The sequence below is a fragment of the Argentina silus genome (assembly GCF_951799395.1).
Source record: "Argentina silus genome assembly, chromosome: 14".
Classification (NCBI taxonomy): Eukaryota; Metazoa; Chordata; class Actinopteri; order Argentiniformes; family Argentinidae; genus Argentina; species Argentina silus.
In genome coordinates, this window is record NC_139668.1 from 19,218,010 (window position 1) to 19,240,866 (window position 22,857).

The window sequence follows — 22,857 nt, forward strand, 5'->3', positions numbered from 1 at the left end:
TGGGATGTGATATGTAAATGTGAATGTAAAATGATATGATTAAGAGATGTTGATTATTTGGCTATGTGTATTTTTGGTCTTTAAGCTGTCAAATCAATTAGACTAAACACAGCAGACTCAGAAGTTGCAAGCTGAGAAACAGGCATTGCATGGGCTTTTTACTGATGGTCTCGGTTTTGATCTAAGGAAACAAATACTTAAATAAGTAGAGCACTCCTTTGAACTGCTGCTTCTGCTGCTGCTGCTATGGAAGACTCTTAAGTCTTTAAGCCACAAATGATTAGTTTATATTTTCAAACCTGCTGAATTCACAGAGACTCTTGCTTTTTATGAGGAGCAGTAGGGGGTAAGGAATGGAGCTCTTAATAGCATAGTATAAAGGTACCAAAGAATATGTCCTGCTGTTATGCTAATATACTCCTCTGGTTACAGCTAAAAGGCAGGCGATAAATTGCATCATGTTTTCTTAGACAGAGAGGTGTGAACAAAATATGATTTAAAAGAGCCCTGAAGTTTAATATCAACATTTACATGTGTACCCGGGTCTGACGTCGATGTTCACTAGACTTTGTTTAGGTAGCAACCATAAATAGACATCAAATGCAGTGTTGCTCTGGAGCTCCAAGGACATTCATTTGAACAAGCCCCAGTTGTGAAACTCTCCCCTAAGTCATAAGTGTTCCCCTTCAAACTGCTTTACTGTGGTGTAATGAGGAACCGAATGTGCTGTTTCTGAGATGACTCTCTGTTCCATCACATTCACTTTCCCGCTTGTTTTAACGCTAGAAGCCCTGGGCCCTCCTAACCAGAGTACCCAGAGTGACGTCTAGAAGCCCTGGGCCCTCCTAACCAACGTACCCAGAGTGACGTCTAGAAGCCCTGGGCCCTCCTAACCAGAGTACCCAGAGTGACGTCTAGAAGCCCTGGGCCCTCCTAACCAGAGTACCCAGAGTGACGTCTAGAAGCCCTGGGCCCTCCTAACCAATGTACCCAGAGTGACATCCGGAGACATATTGAATATAACATTGATGGACATCATTGGTGTAACTGTATATAACACAAGCTGTAAAAAACACAACCTGTGGTCAAATGTGAAGTGCCAATGTAACAAATACAACAGAACACACATCTAAAGCAATAATGACATGTAATGAAATATAATTATACATATTTGCAAGAAGGTCTATAAACCAGTCATTTGCTAAAATGCAATACCATGGTAACAGGATGACCTTGGGACTCGATTTTTCACTTTCAAACGTACATGTTGTATGCTAAACAAAAACCCTTGATAGCAAAGTTTAACAAACTATGTACAAGGACGACTTCTAACAATTCAAACTGAAAATGTAAAAAAAAAAACATTTAAAGTTCGGTAACGGAATGACCCTAAAATCTTCCTGGGTTTTTTATGTAACCATGTTTCCCCAAAACTCTTAAATATAGTTAAATATCTGCTCCAAATTCAGATTCAAATATGTCTGCAAAAAGAGTGGGGCTTTAGCTATCATATGATACCTTTGAGTTTGAAACATCTCTATTGGCTGTTGAGCTGCAGCAAGTGAAGTGGATTTACATCCAGTAACAGAATGACTATATACAATAGACACTCTCATTAAGGTAATAATGTATTATTGTATCAATTTATATATAACATTAAAAAGGGAAATTGATCCAGAAAAAACAAACATAAATCTGACTTTTATTAATTTAATGTGGTTTAAATCAATGAAATGTGTTGTTTTCAGTGTCTTTTTCTTCATTATACCAGAACAAAATAGCCTCCACTTTTGGCAGGAAAAAAACAAAACATAAAATACAATTAGGCCTATGACATGTGCAGACACCCAATCTGCTCCTAGTTTGCCTTAGAGATATTATCTGCGAAATGAAACATTCGTTATTGGCTGCAACTGGTGTGGGAAGGATCCTAAGAATCTGTCTCAAGGACACCACACCATATGTATCAGTGCGCTCTTTAATGATGAAGATAAATAGTTTGATGTCCTTTTTGCAACATTCTCAATGGGAGTTACTTGCGCTACATAGTTGTGAGAACTGCTGCCTTTGCTTTCCACACTGTACTCAACAACAATGAAGTCTCCATTTATTGGAGCGTGAGATGAGGATGTTGATGCGGTGGTTTGTCACTACTACTGTTTGATTTCCCACGGTACATGGTACATTGTACACTCAATGATTGATGTGATTAATGAGTTTTTCCGGTAGATGTTTTCTGAGATGCTTTTCCATATGTTTGACCAGAAGTCAAAGCCTTTGCTTATCCCTATTCTTATGATGGAAGACGGTTGAGAAATGTATTTCTCACTTAATTTCTCCAAAATATGGACTCCTAGCTTTCATTTGACACCCAATCTGAGACGCTCTGATGAATTACGCTTTTTGGTCCCCATGGGTCCTTTTACATGGAACTGTCCTAACGTTAGTGGACAAAATCACTTTTTCTTTCAGTGGCTTTTTATTTCAGTCCACAGACAAGTCCATCAGCCTTAGGCTCCACCATGCAAACCACAATCAAAACAAATATTGATGTTGTCTCATGTTTATGACAAGCAAACAAGCCACTCACAAAAGTGTTGAAAATGTCTGTAATCAGGGCGGATTTGTCTGTCTCCCTGCATGTTGATATCCTGCCCTTATCAAACGCACACCTGTAGGCTACTGTAGCTTACACACACACACACACACACACCACACACACACACACACACACACACACACACACACACACACACACACACACACACACACACACGCATGCACACACGCACGCACACACACACACACACACACACACACACACACACACACACACATACACACACACACACACACAAACAGTTGTTGAGAAAATATGGTGGTTCTAAAATTATGGCTTGAGCAAAACAAAATATGGTGGTTCCAAAATTATGGCTTGAGCAAAACAAATGTAAAACATTTAGAAAATACGGGTGTGATGAAGCGCATGTGTCTGTCCTTCGCAGGCTTGGTGCACCGTGCGCTCTGCGGGCTTCTATTCACATGTTATCACTTTGATTAGGCATGTCAGCTAGTTAGTCTGATTAGGCATGTCAGCTAGTTAGTCTGATTAGGCATGTCAGCTAGTTAGTTTGATTAGGCGTGTCAGCTAGTTAGTCTGATTAGGCATGTCAGCTAGTTAGTCTGATTAGGCATGTCAGCTAGTTAGTTTGATTAGGCATGTCAGCTAGTTAGTTTGATTAGGCATGTCAGCTAGTTAGTCTGATTAGGCGTGTCAGCTAGTTAGTTTGATTAGGCGTGTCAGCTAGTTAGTTTGATTAGGATGCTCATTCAAAACGGTCTAAATACACTGAGAGAAACAGTTTCGACATACACATGTTTCTTCTTCGGAGGCTTGATCATGCAAATAATTGTTATTGTCTTTCCGTCTGTGTGTGCAACCCATTACGGTTGACGTGGGTAAGCCATCCATTCATAACTGTAAGGTCTGTTTCGATCCACCATGATGAGGGTAAAGGCCACAGTGGGAGACACACACCTGTGTTAACCGCCCCCCCAGGACATGACTTGGACATGTTGGCTATCAGAAACAGCTGTGGTCGTCATGAAAATGCTTCCAGATTTGTTTGTGTGATTTTGAAAGAACGCTATTGTGTTTAATTTTTTAGGAAAAGTCAGGGAAGGAGGGGGGCTTGCAATAGTGGAAATAACAAAGTTAATTGGTATCGACATTTGTGTATAAGATATGAGGTGGCTGTAGAACTTGTATTGGTTGTGTGATGGGGAAGGAGACTGTTCAGATGCTTCAGATTGGACAGATGTTGGTATCACAGAGCCAATGGACACTCTTCACAGCCAAAACAATATTTTGGTAACTACATAAAGTGTTACTGAGCTGTACTGCACTACTGTACTACTGTACTACACTACGGTACTGCACTACTGTACTGCACTACTACACTACTGTACTACACTACGGTACTGCACTACTGTACTACTGTACTACACTACTGTACTGCACTACTGTACTGCACTACTACACTACTGTACTACTGTACTACTGTACTACACTACTGTACTGCACTACTGTACTACTACACTACTGTACTACTGTACTACACTACTGTACTGCACTACTGTACTACACTACTACACTACTGTACTACTGTACTACTGTACTACACTACTGTACTGCACTACTGTACTACTGCACTACTGTACTACTGTACTACACTACTGTACTGCACTACTGTACTACACTACTACACTACTGTACTACTGTACTACTACACTACTGTACTGCACTACTACACTACTGTACTACTGTACTACTGTACTACTACACTACTGTACTGCACTACTGTACTACTGTACTACTGTACTGCACTACTGTACTACTGTACTACTGTACTACTGCACTACTACACTACTGTACTGCACTACTGTACTACACTACTGTGCTGCACTACTACACTACTGTACTACACTACTACACTACTACACTACTGTACTACACTACTGTATGGGCTGAACACCCAGAACACATGTACACGTAAGAAAACCATTCTCAACATGCCTCTTCTACAGACCTATCTCTGGCAGTCTGATTAGGATAAAGTTTTATGCCTAGTTTTGAAACATTTTGTGATGATGCTCTGATATTATGATATGTTGATAATGATTATTTAGACACATCCCCTCTCAGATTTACTTTGAAAGTTGGGGTTTATAATAGGGGCTCGTGTTATTGGTTGTTGATCTTCAAAGGGATACACAGACACATTGAAGACCTGTCTCTCTTGGCAGCCACTTACTGTAAACCTCTGACAGAGTCTGTCTTAGCCTCCAGAGAAGCTGTTTGTTTTACATGTTTTATGCTTTGTTTTCTGTTTTTCTTTCTCAAATATAAATACACCCCAATCTGACAGCTTTTCTTAACTGAAACTCCCCATGTGGGTTTTGTGCTACTTTAAAATATCGGGTTTTTGAATATGGTATTTTAGTTTCCGAATTACTTATTTATTAATTACAGAAGGAACAAATACGAATCCAATGATTGTGAACTGAAATGGCTCATTTGATGCTTTGTTTCAATAGTTGATTATATCATTGATATGGTATCTGATATGATATATCTGTCTTCTATTCTTATTTTTAGTAATTTAGTATGAAGTACTGATAATATGCAGTCATTTTAAATGAGTTGAGTGCAGGTGCTGTGACCATTCAGTATCACTGTTACAGTTACTGTATTCTAGCTATACACACTATAGTGTGTGTGTGTGTGTGTGTCTCCAAATTGCATCATGTTATCTCAGAGTCATTTCATTGGTAATGTAAAAAAAAAAAAGGTTTAAGAAAAAAGGAAATTAAAATGTAAAAATGTCCCAACCAGAGACGTTACTGTATGAGGCGCTGTTACAACTACTCAGAAAGGTGTGCAATGGGATGACTCAGCGTTACACCTCTCAAATCGAGGGCTCTCATGTTTATTAAAACGTGTTTATTAAGGCTGACTTTGCCCACACTCAACACATTAAAATAAATGGCTTGTGAATGTATCTATTCCCCTGGAGCAGTGGCATCTGCAGGAAGAGGTTAGTGGGAGTAATGTACCATGGCATTGTGGTATTAAACTGCAGGAAAGCAGTTTCCATTATGCATTAAAGGCTGTATTGTCTGTCTTTGTCTTTGAACCTGGACTTGTATAGTATAGATGAGTGGATGTGTCAGGAGCTGACATGGAATTGGAGCTACGCTGACATAGCCTATAGCTTTCAATCATTCTGTAGATGATGTGCATTTATTTCATTTATTTATGCTTCTCAGGAAAATAACTGGAAGAATATCTTTGTGTTTTATTTGTACTAGCCCAGGGACGTCAAATATGTGTTCCCAGTAATCTTGTATAAAAACTGTATGGCACAGCGGTCAGTGTTTTTGACCTTAAATGAAACTGGTGTACTGATCTATTTATACTAATCTTTTTCAGACACATACCGTTTCTTTTTAAAGGCTTTCTGTGTGTATTTGACTGAATCCCAAGTTGAGATTAACTTCTCGTTTATTTGCTATGTTGCAATCGTGTTCAGGTGTGGTTCACAGGATTATTTCACTTTCCAAAACACCCCAAAAGGTTATCAGGCACATCTTGCCAGGAGGCTTTCAAACACATTTCGGAATGTGTGCGCTGAGAGTTGTAGTGAGTGTCTGGAACATTATTCAAGATGTTATGTCCCTGTGAGAATTCACCTTTCAGTTATTCAACTCTTGATGGACCAGTTGTGGCATGAGTTTAAATAATTTGTGAGAGAAAACAAAGGAACCTATTGCTCTCAGTTAAGGTGCACCTTAGCTCTTTCTCGTGATTCCACATTGGTGGAATAGCACAAGGTTGTCTTGTGATATACAGTATCAGCCGACAACTGCAGACTGTTAGACACAGTACCCTGTTAGACACAGTACCCTGTTAGATACAGTCTCCTTTTAGCTCTGTACTCCAACAGTTTGGATTTGAAATAACAACTACTATTTCAGGACCCAAAAGCATTGCAAAAAAATCATATAATGTCCAAATAATGAACTCATGTTTAGTATTTGGTCAACAATCCTTAGCATGCAATAACTGCCTGATGTCTGCGACCCATTGATCCCCCCCCCCCCCCCCAGAAGATTGGTATATTCTCTCGTGATGCTCTGCCAGGCCTGTAGAGCAGTTCCCTCTTCAGCAAATGAAATGCATGTTCAATTGGATTGACATCTGGAGATTGACTTGGTCACTCTCAAACTTTCAGTGGGCGGTCCGTAATTCACGGTATCAAGTTATTATATATCACCAATGGCTTGCATTGAGTGCACGTCTGTAGTGATGGGTTTCATAGTGAGTGGTTTTGAATAAGATCAGCTCTTTATGATTTTGTAAGAATATCCTTCATTGCAATGAGTGACTCGGCCCTATAAGTGACAGTTACACTTATTTAACTGTGATCAATTTGCGTTATGTGATGATTGCTTCAATGTGTTTTATTTATTTGGTCTGCAGGTTCCTGAATTCAAACCGCAGAGCATTTCCTAAACACAGACAGATGCACTGTAACACTAGAGTGGAAGTTGACTGTAACAAAGTGAGATTGGGCCACTGTTGGATTTTAGAATACAGTTTGATGTGAGTATGCATCTAACAATGTCCCAGTGTACCCTTCTCTTTACCTGGGGGACACAAATGCCAAACCAGGTAGCATGTCATGAGCAATGTCTTTCCCTACATATTCCCAACTCCACTGTCGACACATTAACTCCGCCCCTCTGGAGATTCTGGGCTTCAGAGAGAGGGAGAGAGTATTTTTAAACATTTTTCACATTTGTTAAATTATATATGATCCTCTTGCCGAGATCATAAAACTGGACCAGGGATCCACTGGGAAAGCAGATAGGAGAAACCTTTGGGTGTTAACTCTGCACTAACGCCAAAGGAAACATGCAGAGTATGTGTCTGACAAGACTGGAGCAGTGTTGAAACGAAGATGACTCATTAGTCTCTATAGTCCATACAGGCCTACAACAAACATCACATTTCTTATGGAAAATGTGTCTTACCCATATAAGCACACACATGTCCAAAACCAGTACTTCAATACTTTGAATATTTCTTTTTTTTTTTGTTTCTTTTGTTTCTTTTTTTTTTAAGGTTCAAAACAAGTGTTGGTGAGATGTCCTCTGAATCACATGCAGTGCATTGGAACAGAAAGGTGTGTCCACTTTAACACAGTCTGCAATGGAGAGAGAGACTGTGAGGACGGCTATGATGAAGGAGTGCATTGTCGAGGTGAGTTCCCATCGAGTCTTGGACTCCATGTGCAGTATAAACAGATTGTAAAATGGTTTAATCAGAACAAGCATTGTGGTTGGCCGAGGGGCGTTCAAACCTGTGATTTAACCCCTCTCTGATTTTACAGAATGTATTCACAGAATAGGAATGTAAGTGCTGTTTGTGAAATGTGACACCAGAGGTTATTGTCCATGAAAACTCGATTTATGCATATATTATCATGACCCCCCTCTCTGATTTGGGGAGAAACTAAGACCATCTGTCATGCTTGGACATCTGTCATGCTTGGATATTATTATACTATTATTAATAGTATTTAGGGTTAGGGTTAGGGTTAGGGTTAGGGTTAGGGTTAGGGTTGGTGAGTTGGGACCACCAATCGAGGTGAGCCACTGTACCAGTTACTCCCCTCATGAACAAGCAACCTGACATGAATTTAGACCACCTCTTGTGTAACTTAACTGCCAAATCTAACCACCAAATATTATTGCCTCAGTGGTAAAAACCTTTCAAATCGAATAATTTAGCAATCCCCAGAATGCTCTGTGGCTGTATTTGCATAATATCTGCATACCGATGGCCATTAATGACATCTTGAGATTTCACCCCTTTATTAACGTGAATAACTACTGTAATAAATCATTTGTTAGTGCCTTTGTTAAGTATGAACAGGGTTTGTGAATGCAGCAGGTCATGTTTACTATGGCATTCATTCATGCTTATGAATGTATCCCTATTGAATGTATCCCGATTGTAAAGTCTTACCGATAAGATATACTGTTTTGACAGCCGCATAATGAAAAAGGGCAACAAAAAAAAAGATGGATTCCAATCTGCTGTGTGTAATTGGAAACACACAGTGTTTCTACTCAAAATTAGCATAATAACGTATGCTCAATTAATTTCTACATCTGATGCAGTGAGGAAGGTGGAGAGAACAGCGAGAGAGGTTTTGATAGCAGGCTAACACGTCTGATAAACACCTCGCATTTCAATGTAAAGCAGACTCTGTGTCAGAGGATTCTAGTTCTAGGAAGCGTGACACTTTCGATATGTCAAATACAGCACAAACCCATAACCCTCTCTGACCTGGTTGTAGAGAGTAGGGCTTAAGTGCAAACACAGATCTGAAACAAAGACTGAGTTTGGGGCCATACAGTTAATGCTGTGATAACCTTCTACTCCCTTTATATAATACATTTCTCTGGCAGCCCAAGTATTTTTTTTTTTTACTGCGTCTTTAAAACAGTCACCTTCACTCTGTATCACATGGAAACATCTCCAGGCCAGCGCATCTCATACTGATCACAGATGAGCTGCCTCATCATTCTCCCATAATGGCCCACCAGGGTCCAACCGTCCAACCAATAATGGGGAGGCCAGGAGTTCTTAATGTGAAGTGTGAACCAGCAGGACTTGGTAACAAGTAATAAGGCTGTCATTGTACTGTCCCATCATTCCCTCCCTCCATGCCCCACAGGGATGATCTCTGACATGATTTGGAGTGGGGCTCTGAGGGATTACATGGGGGAGACTGGTTGTGTATCATGGTGACACTCTCCCGGCGGTGCGATGGAGGTCCTCAGCAGGCTGCGGTCCCAGACCACGGCCCCAGTAGCTTTTCTTCTTGTTTACTGACTCTACGTAGCCGGTGCCTGTGGCAGGCTGGTTAGTGGGACACAGTGGTGGAATCACCTTGAGGAAGCGGTGTGTGAGTTATGTGGTTTTAAATGTACCACAGCGCCACACCGGGGAGCCTCACACACCGTCAGGGCTCCTGTTTAATGGCCTGTTTCACAGCCAGACTAGATTATAAGGAATCATAGAGGCAAATGAACCCCAGCTACTCAACCCATAACATAACAAACCTTATTTTTCATTTCACCATGGTCGTACCCCCTGTTGGTATCAATGCTACGGTATCTCACAGTCTTTTTTGATCCTTTTTTATTCCGTTATAAGAGACATATTATTCAATATTGTTTGTTTTTAATGCCGTACAGCAAAACTCATACAGTATGCACAACCTTTGATTAGTAATATGTTCTACATCATCTATGTCTCTCTCTGTGTGTGTGTGTGTGTGTGTGCGTGTGCGTGTGCGTGTGCGTGTGCGTGTGCGTGTGCATGTGCGTGTGTGTGTGTGTGTGCATGTGTGTGTGCGTGTGCGTGTGCGTGTGCATGTGTGTGTGTGCTGCTTCAGATTCATATATTAACAGCACTTCCAAGGTTAAATGCCTGCAAATGTCTATGTTGTATAAGCCTTTACATCACTGAAAACCTTTTGTTGGACCAATTGTTGGAATCAATAAATAGAGTAGGTGGTTGAGAGATGTTTAACAGCAGGCAGCCTTGGGCGGCTTTCTGAATAATTTCTTTTGAATAATGTGTATGATTACAGCAGTTAGACTAGTTGAGGTGATGAATTTCATAGAATGGACCCTAAATTTCAGCGTAATGCTTTCTATTGACAGCGACCTTGAGGTGGTGTCTCATTCTGAGACATGTCAACATAAATAGATTTTAAACTGTAATTAAGTTTTGGAGATAGCCGCTAAATCTTTCACATCCAGCGGTATACATGAAAACAGGAGATGAAGTAGGCCGAAGTGGTGTTCTAATGTCCTCGTTAAGGCATTCAGGTGATTCAAAGTGCAGATAATTTCCTCAGGATGACGGTAAAGAGAGGACATTTCTGCTGCAGCAACTTGGTGATGGTTGCTGTAATGTGATATTGTGTTTGTGTATATGCCTTTACCTTTCAGAGCTCCAGCCAAAATGCCAGGAGTTGTTGTGTCACTACGGCTGTGCCAAGACAAGAAATGGGACGTTTTGCTACTGTGCAGATGGTTTTGAGGTGGAGGAGGACGGGCGAGCCTGCAGAGGTAGGGACAGCCCACAAATGTTTCTGTCAGGTTGTCTTTCAGTCGACTCGGTTCGACATCTCACTATGGTCTGTGCACCCTTGCATATCCTATTCGCTCACGTCTGGAACAGGCCGGGAGCGATGTGCACGGCTGACCTTTCCGCAGCCCAGCTTATGAAAGCTCAAGCACGGAGCGCCCGTTTAATTCTTTTCACTCTTCACTCGCTTAATTGCAAGCCCGTCTGGTGCGTGTGCTCCTGGTGTCGCACCTGCTTGTCCTAGGCTTCAGGACAAATCGTGCCAAAAGCTCGCTCACGCCGACCCGAAGGACAAACTTTGTCGGTTTGACTCTCGGTTCTCGGCTCAAGCTGCCCCCACCGCAGACAGACAAAGAGGCTTTTAGCCGATGTCTTCCCCAACCGCGACAGTCTCGCCCTGGATGTGTCTGAGGCTACTTGGGCTCATGGCCTCCTTGATTGTGGTAGTCCCGCTTGACCTCCTTTTCATCCAAGAGTCCCAAACGATGGGTCCTAGCACTCTGCCTGGATCCCTCTCTGCATCGGCACAGACGCGCGTCTGTCTACTCAGTGTGCCTGGCAGGGGAATGGCGACTCCACCCGGATGTCATCCAGGAGGTGTGGCAGCATTGCCGCACGGTCCACCTTTTCTCCTGATTGCCCCGCATTGGCCAGGGAGACCTCGGCGGGCAGAGGTGGCACAGCTTCTTTACTCAGGACCTTGGCAACTCCCTTGCTTGCACTAACTAATGAAATGGGCGCACTGTGAATATGATAAGCTGGGCTGTGGCGGGGTCAGCCATGGAAATAGCCGTGGAACCTGTTCGAGGCATGATTAAATAAGCGTTCAGTAAATAGTGTAAGCAAGGGAGCATGTCCCATAGTGAGATGTCTCCCTCATCTCTTTCAGAGATGTTCTTTTCCATGGTAAATCTCCTCCACATGCTGTATTCTGTCTTGAGTGCAATGAGGTGTGAGCATAATTGCAGTCTATATTAGAGTTTAATGTCTCTTCATCTCAAACTCACTTGATTGTCTTTGTAAAACATGTAAGAGTCAGCATATCATCTGTACAGTATTGCGTTGGGAGGATGTCTGCTACATGGGCACTACTTGTGCTCACGGTATGTGCATCGTATAGGTGTCACTCTGAGACCACATGAAGTCAGGTTTATGTACAGTATCAAGGTAAGGTTTGAACGCACTGGATTTGTAACAGATTCCCGCCTCTCTTGCTGTAGATCATGATGAGTGTACAGAGTATGGCACATGCAGCCAGACCTGCGTAAACACTGAAGGGTCGTACAGATGCAGCTGCACCGAAGGATACTCGCAACACAACAGAAGATCCTGCAAGGCCAAGGACGGTGAGACGATGCATCAGGAAATGCCTTCTATGCATACCAAGTTTCAAGTTCATTGTTACTGCTGTTGCCTCACGCACAAGTGCAGGGAGTAAAATTCTTAGGCTCGGTTCCATGACAACGCAGCATACAAAAATACAAATAATACAAATAATACAAATAATACAAATAATACAAATACGCAGTAGTGCAATGGGATAAGGACAAGACAATAAGTGACATAGTACAGATAGGTGAGACAGTTGACAATGGCGATGATATTGTTACAAGGGTTATTGAACGACGGGCAAATCATATTTTCACCCTTATCCAGTCTCTTAGGGCCCCACTCTGCTTGGGTCTTTAGTGGGCCTGGCCGCTACCATGGTAATGCCGTTCTGCACAGAGACAAGAGGAGCCAGAGGGTTCACTCAGCATCCATTTCTGTCTGCAGTCTGTGAAAGGACAAGGACTGGGCTGCAATGAGTCGTATCTTTATATTCTACACATTATTGTATATTAGTGTCTTTGCCTGGCGATAAAGCAATTGAAATGACATTGTATGGCCTGCCACCAACCTACCAGAACGGTCTTTGCACAGCGGTCTTTAGCGGAAGCACATTGGGGCTCTTAATCTCTTGATAATATATTGTCTTTAATCTTAAAATTGATTTTGTGGTCAAATAAGCAGATGTCCTGTCGGTGCGCTACATTTACAATCTATGCAGTGGAGCAAATGAAGAAGATGTCCCAATAGCTCAGAGAAAATAGATACCCTTAATTGGGGTTTTAGAGGAGACCCCTTGATGTATTACTTGCATTAGTACCTTGTGAGTTCAACTTTCTCAGGGGATCAATCACAGCTTGCCCGGGTAAAAAGCACCCCTTATATTTCACATGCTTTTAGCCTCTGCTGTCTGCTAGGCCAGTAAAACACCCACTGATTAAGATGAACACGGTTTACTGTCCAGCAGAATTTACAGTTTTGTCGACTTGAAATAGTACAATATCAATAATGTGCCCTAACAGTGACTGAATATTAGCATTAAGTGCCACATGCAGGTTCTCAGTTTACAAGTTTCTGTTGAGTGTGTTTTGCATTTTGTCTTTTAATCATTCCGAATATCCTTCACTCTTCACTCTCTACTCTGGTCTAGATCCTGGTGATAGACAACCTGTTCTGCTGATAGCCAATGCAGAACATATCACGGCCCTACACCTCAACGGATCATCTGTCCCAAACCTAAAGCCATTTGATACTAATGGGATTCGCACATTGGATTTAAATCACAAGGAAGAATCACTTTATTGGATCTCCACAGACTCAGGCAGTCAGCTTTGGTGTGTGAAGATAACCAAATTGAAAGGATTTTCCCAGCCGCGGCGAGTAAGAACAGGACAGGATCTTGAGAGTATGTTTCCATTCTCGACGGATACGATACTGTAATGTGTATTTTTAGAGTTAGCAATGAATTCGGTTCATCGTCATATAGCACGTCTACACACACATACTGCACCTACACACACATACTGCACCTACACACAACAACACCCTGTCCCCTCTTCACACAGACACACACACACACACAAACACACACACACACACGCGCACACACACACACACACACACACACACACACACACACACACACACACACACACACACACACAAACACACACACACACGCGCACACACACACACACACACACACACACACACACACACACACACAAACACACACACACACGCGCACACACACACACACACACACACACACACACACACACAAACACACACACACGCGCGCACACACACACACACACACACACACACACAAACACACACACACACACACACATTTTTGTGTGTATTTCCATATTGTCATGAGATACTACCACATCTCCAGTCGATATGTGTTCCAAATTAGATTTACTTCCAAAGATGCAGAAATATGTCCAGTGAGGCATTGGTTATTACTACTGTAGTAATATGTTAATATGTAATATGTTAATATGTAATATGTAATATGTAATATGTAATATGTAAGTTATGTCTTGTCACACTGTGATTGTTACATGTCTCTTTTCATTTGCTTGCAGACGTGGAACATATTTCCGTAGACTGGCTCACAGGAAACATTTATTTTGTGGACAGAGTAAGTGACAGGATATTTGCCTGCAATGAACAAGATGACACCTGTGTCACAATTGTTGATCGAGATCTTCAAAATCCCAGTGGAACTGCTCTGGACCCATTTGTTGGGTAAGTAAAGCCATATCTGTCTCTGATGACAAATGTTAGACACCTGACAATAAACACCTGACATAAAACAGAGCGTGTCGACTGACTGGGCGTTGCAACATAATTAATGTGTTCACTGAATATTCAACACGAACGTAATGTTACCGAACACACAATCAGCTAATGCTAGATGTCTGCAAATTAACCACCCAAAACAAAGTAGGCTAGCTGTCACATTACCTCTGCCGCCTTGTGAACCTCTGATGCTTAGAATTAACAAAAACTACATTGAGGCTTGTTCTCAAACACTTTTATTGATTTTCCTGACCCGTGTGAAGTATGTCAAGCTCTGAAAATAGACCTGGGACCTACATTTAAAATGTGAACGCACACCCTCTCTGTGTGCTTTGCCAACGTGCATGGTCCGCGTCTGTACCCTCATCCACTTCTGTGAATTCTTCCCACGGAGAAGCACGGACAGACGGACGGATGTACGGACTGCGTGTCAACTGGGTTTTACACCCTGCTCCCTTAACGTACAGCAGCATCAAACAGTACTTTACTATACTTTTTTCCCCCCAGAAAGTTATCTTTTTCAATGCTTGACTGCTCTGTTCCAGTCAACCTCCATCTTGCGATGCTGAGCTGCTGAGCCATTTCTAGTGAGACTATATTCCCTGCCAAAGTACATCTTAAATCCAATCGTATTCCTCAAACGCTGCGACTTGTATGGATTATGTGACACCTTGGATGTCAGTATTATTAGATTAATGTGTTATCCTACCCTGCACACTCATTACATTAACATGCAACAAAGCTGCTCTGACAACACTGAACTAAAGAGGTAATATTCCTGGATCAATGTGTTCCATTATCGATGTGGAAGAAGTCAGACAAATGAAACAAATAATATGAAAAGAAAACAAGACATCTTACATTGGAAATAACGATTGATTCAAGACTCATCATTGCGATATTAAACGTTGGGGGGGGAATTCATTTGGAATGTGAAATTAATGATATTCCTATTTTGATTTGTGTTGGCAGATACTAGGAGTATCAAGTGGTAGAGTTACTTGACTTCCGAAGGTTTATTCACACTAGATCTTAGCAAAGACAAATGGCAAGTGAAGGTGAACACCGCAGGCAGACTAATTCTCTGAGGCCCAATGCTGAAATGAGTAATTGGTGTGGTACTTTTGGATGACTGCATCAAGGATAAACTTGCAAAAGGATGCATTGATTTATTTAATTACAAACACTTCTTACCTGGAACGAGCATTCAAATGAGACTGAATGAAAAGCACCAGTCTGCTTGTGATGTGCGCTCTGTATGTGAATAGGTTGTGAAGTGCTCTCTTGAATATTTCTGTTAGCTCATAATGTTATGTTTTGTGTCCAGTCACTCTGTTGTCAACACACATTTCCCTGACTATAGACAAACCGTTGAACTTCAAATCAAATCAAATTATATTTGCCACATACTGTACATCGTATACTGTCCATCGTATACTGTACATCGTATACTGTCCATCGTATACTGTCCATCGTAATACGGCCCTAATTGACATAGTGACATGCTTTGGGATCTTCCTCCTCGCTCAACAACAACCGACAACAATCAACAACCAGTAATACAATATAATATAGTAATAGACAAGTGACAATAGCAGTGCATAAGGGTGTAGTGTACAGTACCAGTCAAAAGTTTGGACAAAAACTTGCCAAGAGTGTGCAAAGCTGTCATCAAAGCAAAAGGTGGCTACTTTGAAGAATCTAAAATATAAAACATATTCTTAATCTACAATGTAGAAAATAATAAAAAAAATAAAGAAAAACCATTGAATGAGAAGGTGTGTCCAAACTGTTGACTGGCACTGTAAGTAGCAGCAGTAATAACTGAGTAATAACCATGGCAACATGGTGTAAGTAGTAGTGCAACTAGCCGCAATAATTTACAGTGACGGTACAAAGGTGCAATGAATGTAGTGGCAACTTACTTTTCAGGAAACTGTTCTTCACTGACTATGGGGGTCCAGCCAGGGTGGAGCAGTGCAACATGGACGGCTCCAACAGAAGCAGGATTGTGGAGGACGGAACGGAGCAACCCACAGCCCTGACCCTGGACCTGATTAGGAGGCTAGTTTACTGGGCCGACGCATACTTGAAGTACATCGCAGTTGTGGATTACAATGGCAGAAATCGACAGATTATTTTCCAAGGAAGCTCCGTAAGTACATTCCTTACTGAAGAAATCAAACGAAATAAATCTGAACTTGGAGCATTCAGTTAATGATAATACATCAAATGTGTATAATGTATAACAGCGAAACATCAAATGTATATCACGCTTCTTCAAGCCCCCAGAAAAAAAGAAAGCTACAGCTATTCCAGAGGGATTAGAATGGGGGAACAGGCAAATGTGTTTGCTTATGGATTAAGGTGAATTGAATGAAATGCATCATTGGTGTTTAGAGTCTGACTCCTTCTTCTTCTTCTTCTTCTTCTTCCTGTCAATGTGTCTCTATTTCCTAGGCCTCGTACCTTAATGGATTATCACTCTTTGAAGATTATTTGTTTGCAACCTGCTCTGAGACCTCCGTGGGAACTCAAGTGGACATTTTGCTGATAAATAGGTTTAACACCACAGACGTTCACAACGTGGCCTCCATGAGGAATTCTAAGGGAATACGAGTCTATCACAAACTCACTCAACCAAAAGGTACACAAAATCTAATTATGTCAATTTCCAGCATGTTGAGAAAAGGTAACTGCGTGCGTGTGTGTGTGTGTGTGTGTGTGTGCGCATGTGCGTGTGTGTGTGCGCGTGTGTTGGTATTGTTATCCACACTTCTTTATTTTTTGCTCTCTCTGAAGTTCGGAGTCATGCGTGTGAGGCAGATCTGTCCGGGAAGAAGGGAGGGTGCTCCCACATGTGCCTGCTCAGCGGAAGTTACAAATCCAGATCGTGCCGCTGCCAGGCAGGCTTCACACTGGGAAGTGACGGAAAATCCTGCAAAAGTAAGTTCATTTTAGGACATCTGTCACAGCGTCATCGGCAGAGTACAGACCACTACCGTATGTTGGTCACTTGCCCAGTGGGTTAGTCACTTGCCCTAACCCTAACCCTAACCCTAACCCTAACCCTAACCCTGACCCCCCTACAGTATATTAATTATGCCAACTGCCTCTGCAGCTTGGCATGGCAATTGTGGTGTGATTTCATTGGATAGCTGTTACCTGGCTAGCCAGACATCTTATACTCTATGGCTAATGTTCTGGGCCTGCACCGATACCATCATTACAATATCTGAGCAAGGCAATGCACGTACGCACACACACACCCGCAGACACAATACATTCTGAATTTGCTCTCTTTCTGAATTTGCTCTCTCTCTCTCTCTCTCTCTCTCTCTCTCTCTCTCTCTCTCTCTCTCTCTCTCTCTCTCTCTGTGTTGCCATATTTAGAGCCCACTCTGCAGGAGGACTATTAACCCTACATGTTGAGAATTCCTCAGTGCCGAGCACTGCTGTAGGGAGCTAAACCGTGGCACCAAATCTCTGCCTCTGATGCATGTGTTTTCTTTGGTGTATTCCTCTTTCGGGTCTAATGAGCATTCTAGTCAATCTAAACCCACTCGTACAGTTCCTCATGATGTTCCAACATGAATTGGATGAATAAATGGATGAATACATCCCTGTTCTGGTTCTGCCACAATGCCACTAGCTTACTTTTGTCTCAGGAAGACAGACTATTTTGCAGCAAAGGGATGATTGATTTGCTAAGATCTAATCAGTGGAACTAACTAACTAACTCTTGTTTTAATAAAGATAATGCAATTAAGCAAAGTTTTCTCACATCTGATACATTTCGTCAAACAGTCGAATTTCCTGTGTTGAATGGAGAAATGCTAATATGTTGATTAATTAAATTGCTGGTGGTTTGTTTATGTAATCTTCCCTCTGCAGAGCCCATGAATGAGGTCTTCCTGTTCTATGGGAGAGGAAGACCCGGTGTCATCCGAGGGCTGGACCTGAATAGCAAGTTAGGGGCTGAGCACATGGTCCAAGTCGAGGGCCTGGTAAACCCACGGGCTATCGACTTCCACGCTGAGAGAAGACACATTTACTTTGCCGACACCACCAGCTTTTTGATTGGCCGTCAGAAACTTGACGGGTCCGGCAAAGAAACAATCCTCAAAGATGGTCAGTGCATTCAGTCTTCTAGTCAACAACTGTAATGTTGCCTGTGAATATTCCTGAAATTGAAGAAGCACCTTGTGCTGCGTGACTTAAGAGTATGCAGCACACCTTAGAGCTGTAATTAATCACCTGATACATTCTATCACACTTTGCAATGTGTGAAGTTACATCCCCGAATTACGTCGACGTCTAATTCCCCAATGTATTTGTGTAAGCAGCAATATTTGCATGTCTGTTGTTTTTCTGGTGTTTGTGTGTGATGAATCTGTTGGAGGAGAATGCTTTGGGGTTGAAATTACATTAATGGGAACCTGGAGACAGTGATAGATTACACTACTGCAGGAATGATCAAGAGGGGAACACAGCAACTCTGTATCTAATTTTCTCATTGTTTCATCATACCCTAGACCTCGATAATGTGGAGGGGATTTCAGTGGACTGGATAGGGAACAACTTGTATTGGACAAATGATGGTTATAGGAAAACAATCAGTGTTGCCAGATTGGAAAAGGCTGCACAATCCAGGACAACTCTGATAGAGGGAGATATGTCTCACCCGAGAGCAATTGTGGTGGACCCTCTGCACAGGTTAGTGTGTTATACAGTACATAATACATCGAAGGCAATTCAAGATCTTCTTTCAAGGCGTAATCTTGTATTCCTGATCATGTTTCTTTCAAAGCCCCAAGATCCATGAAATGAGTGCACGTCGGTTTTCCTACGGTGCCTTGCTGTATGTGGCAGGGGAGGCTGGTGGAGGTAGAAATCGGAGGACGGGCTCATTGTAATGCATTTAATGGAATTAGGAACGGTATGATACCAATTCTCATTCTGTTTGATCCCATTTCTCAATTCATTCCATGCATTACAATGAGCCTGTCCTCCGATTTCTGCTTCCCCTGGTATGCGGGGTAGGTACCACAGGAGGCATCCCTCTTTCCAGTGAATTATTTGTATTCCCAGTTTCCCCTTCATATCTAATATCTCCTCATATTTCTGATGGGTGCCCCTTCTGTCTGTGTTCACTTCATAATCCCTGGGATTAACACTTGGGTGTTGGTGCCATTTGTCGTCTGCCTGGGTGTTCATTTAAAGTAGACAGCAGGCACTGTCTGGCGTAACAATCTCTTGTGTGCCTTCAATTATTCATCAGGTCACTAAGACACTCTCAAGCAGACATTCTTATTCCTCCTCTCTGTTTGTGGCCCAGGCCAGGCTCTGCCAGGCGTCAGATGAGGTGAGGGATCAAAACTACAGTCTTTATCAACATTTCAAACCTGAGGATTGAAAGTGTTGGGCAGTGTTTGTAATGACAGATAAGAGGACCATTTGAAGCTGTATTGGCAGCTTTCATGATAATACAAATAATAATAATAATAATAATAATAATAATAATAATAATAACTAACACATCAAATGGGGGATAACAACATACTGCATGTTCAAAGAGGAGCACATGAGAAAATGGGTGTTAAAATGGAAAAACATACGATCAAAAACGTAATAAAGCATTAATAAATCATTAACTGGACGAGTCCAAGTCACTGCACATTTTTTAGATAAAAGCAACTCTATAAAGCAATCGGACGCGATCATTTGTATAAGAGGATTTGTGTAATGCTGTCTCTTTTTAGCTTCTGTTAGCCTAGCTGCAGCATTCTGCACTGGCTAGGTGTGGAAACGCCTACGTAGCATCAGGTTTAGTAACTATCAGAATGAGGTTAAAGTTAAAAAATGAGGTTTCCACCCAAACGCCTATGATATTCAGTCCTGTGGTGAGGAACAACAGGTAGAATCAAAGCCGCTAACACGGATAAATGCTTTACGGAACCGTGAGAGATACAGGTGAGTCGTGCAAAAGAGCGTCTGAGTCTTTGCCTCACCATATTTTTAGAGAGCATCCGGGCACCTGTACATTTGGGATATAGCCCATCCCTCTTTAAAAAGGCAGGGCACTCCCAGAAAAGATCAAAGTTATCTCGGATGGTGATCCTCAGTTTCACACGCATCCTTCAGCCAATTGTCGGAGCAAAACAGGTGACAAAATGTACCAATTCTACGTTTGTAGGTACAGTAGAGAAAGGGGCCAGAGATAACAGTGTTACTTGAGGTGGCCTGCAGCCTGTAAAAAATAGTTTGAAAATGTTCCTTTAACACTTCCAACTGGCCAAAGGCAGTGTTATTTGAGTCTACATGAAGGATGATGGTAATAATGTCGGTAAAGTTGGCCAGAATGGAAGGGAGACTGGGGTTTATTGTGAGGAAATAAGCACAGAGGCAGCAGAGCAGTGCTGCAGGGCAGAGTGCAGGATAAGATAGGGCCATGTCCCTGTCGATGGAGTCCCCAATCACCCCAGTAGATGTAGTTGTATCTTTTGTTGGTGGGGATTCTGGGCCCTTGAACGGTTAGACGTGTCGCTCCAGGCGGGAAGGTTGTGGCAGCAGGCACCAGTGGTTGCCTCCCCGCCTAACCCTCCTCCACTCTTGCTCCAGCGGATTGGGGGGGTCAAGGGGAGTAGTCAGAGGCACCGATTCAGGACAGCGGTTGGAAAGGGTTCTCTGTGGAATCTCCGGCAAGAGCCCTGACTGGGACCGCCACCACAGTGGTAATTCACACCGCTGTGATGGTGAGCCAGATTGAAGCCCTCTCTCAGGCTGCATCTGGCCAATGTCCCCACAGCTGAGGGGGCCAGCTTCGTTGAGCAGGCTAATCTTGCATCAAAAGCCTCATGTAGCTCGGAGGTTTCTTTCAGGATGGCGATGCTTTCCTTCAAGGCCTTGATTTCCTTGTGTTGATTGGTGATGATATACCCTTAAAGGCAAAGTTCTGTGTGAACTTTTCACACTTAAAAACATTGACAAAGTTCTCCTCCTTGACAAGAGTGAACATGTCACACATATCACATTTCATCCAGTTTTCACCTTTCCTTGAGATACATACAGTACCAGTCAAAAGTTTGGACACACCTTCTCTTTGAATTTAGCTGACACTTTTATCCAAAGCAACTTACATTGCAGTGAGTGCATACATTTCTCAGTACATATGATCCCAGCAGGAATCAAACCCACAACCTTAGTGTTGTTAACACCATGCTCTACCAACTGAGCCACAGAGGACCACAGTTATGCACCCCAGTTGTGTACCCCTTAGCACGACTCAGAGTTCTTTATTTATCTTCTGGTTAACAGCTGGATGTACTGGACAGACTGGGAGGAGGATGACGTGAATGACAGTATTGGAAGGATAGAGAAAGCATGGATGGATGGATCCCATCGGCAGGCCTTTGTGACTACAAACATGCTGTGGCCCAACGGGCTTACTGTTGACCACGGCTCCAGCACTATGTACTGGTGTGACGCCTATTATGACCATATCGAGAAGATCTTTCTCAATGGCACCCACAGAACGGTTAGTAAATGAGTGAGTGTTCTTTTCTATTGATTAAAAGTGTTATTTGACGAAAGACATGAATACGCAGATTTGAATAGACGTCGAATTAGAGGATGTTGGCAAATTACGACATCAAACATACTATTATCACTTTGTATTACTGTATTTATTTCTCATACTCTGTAAATATTTGTGTAAATGCATTTATCTTCTTCATCATAAGTATGATGACTGATCATTTGCTGGATTATTTACCATGTTCTTTTTTTGCTTGTTTTATCCGAAGGTGGTGTATAACGGCAAAGAACTAACCCATCCCTTTGGAATATCTCAGTACCAGAATTACGTTTTCTGGACGGATTATATGAATGCATCCATTTTCCAACTGGATTTACTGTCAGGGCAGATAGCTCTTATGAGAATTGAGAGACCCCCTCTGTTTGGCATATGTGTGTATGATGCTCAAAGGCAGCAAGGTAAATATGTTATCACACTGACATGTTTTTCACACACAGAGATGGCTGGCTCATTTGTTTTAAGTAGCAAAACAAAGATGAAGGGAGACTGATCATTGATTATGCTTTAACCTAAGCACTAACTAAAACCCTGAATAGGTAATGGGACAGTGAAGCATGTTTTCTTCTTTTGGCTCTATACGTTTGGATTTGTCACATTACTATGAGGTTGAAGTCGAGATTCTCCGCTTTTATTTGATGGTATTTGTGTTGGCTTCCCAATTTAGAAATGACAACATTTTTAAGACATGTTCATTGTTTCACAGATGGTACAATATGCTGGTAATGACAACACTTTTAAGACATGTTCATTGTTTCACAGATGGTACAGTATGCTGTTAATCTGTTAATCTGTTAATCTCAGTATGCTGTTAATCTGTTAATCTCAGTATGATGGTAATCTGTTAATCTCAGTATGCTGGTAATCTTGGGCACATCCTTTTCTCTCCCAA

At 42.0% G+C, this 22,857-nt stretch overlaps 1 protein-coding gene across 1 annotated transcript in view; it reads left to right on the forward strand.

Annotated features, from left to right (window-relative positions):
- Positions 1-7,725: 7,725 nt before the first annotated feature.
- The window catches only part of LOC310815109 (low-density lipoprotein receptor-related protein 1B-like), a gene marked incomplete at both ends in the record, with an annotated part of 106,031 nt that continues 90,899 nt past the window's right edge, over positions 7,726-22,857 (forward strand). Inside the window, 12 exons of the mRNA XM_083684741.1 lie at positions 7,726-7,825; positions 10,594-10,713; positions 11,953-12,078; positions 13,212-13,466; positions 14,155-14,317; positions 16,304-16,526; positions 16,832-17,018; positions 17,174-17,317; positions 18,266-18,502; positions 18,907-19,087; positions 21,689-21,908; positions 22,177-22,366. Of these exons, the coding sequence (XP_083540867.1) occupies positions 7,726-7,825; positions 10,594-10,713; positions 11,953-12,078; positions 13,212-13,466; positions 14,155-14,317; positions 16,304-16,526; positions 16,832-17,018; positions 17,174-17,317; positions 18,266-18,502; positions 18,907-19,087; positions 21,689-21,908; positions 22,177-22,366 (2,146 nt within the window). The remainder of the gene's footprint in view (positions 7,826-10,593; positions 10,714-11,952; positions 12,079-13,211; positions 13,467-14,154; positions 14,318-16,303; positions 16,527-16,831; positions 17,019-17,173; positions 17,318-18,265; positions 18,503-18,906; positions 19,088-21,688; positions 21,909-22,176; positions 22,367-22,857) is intronic.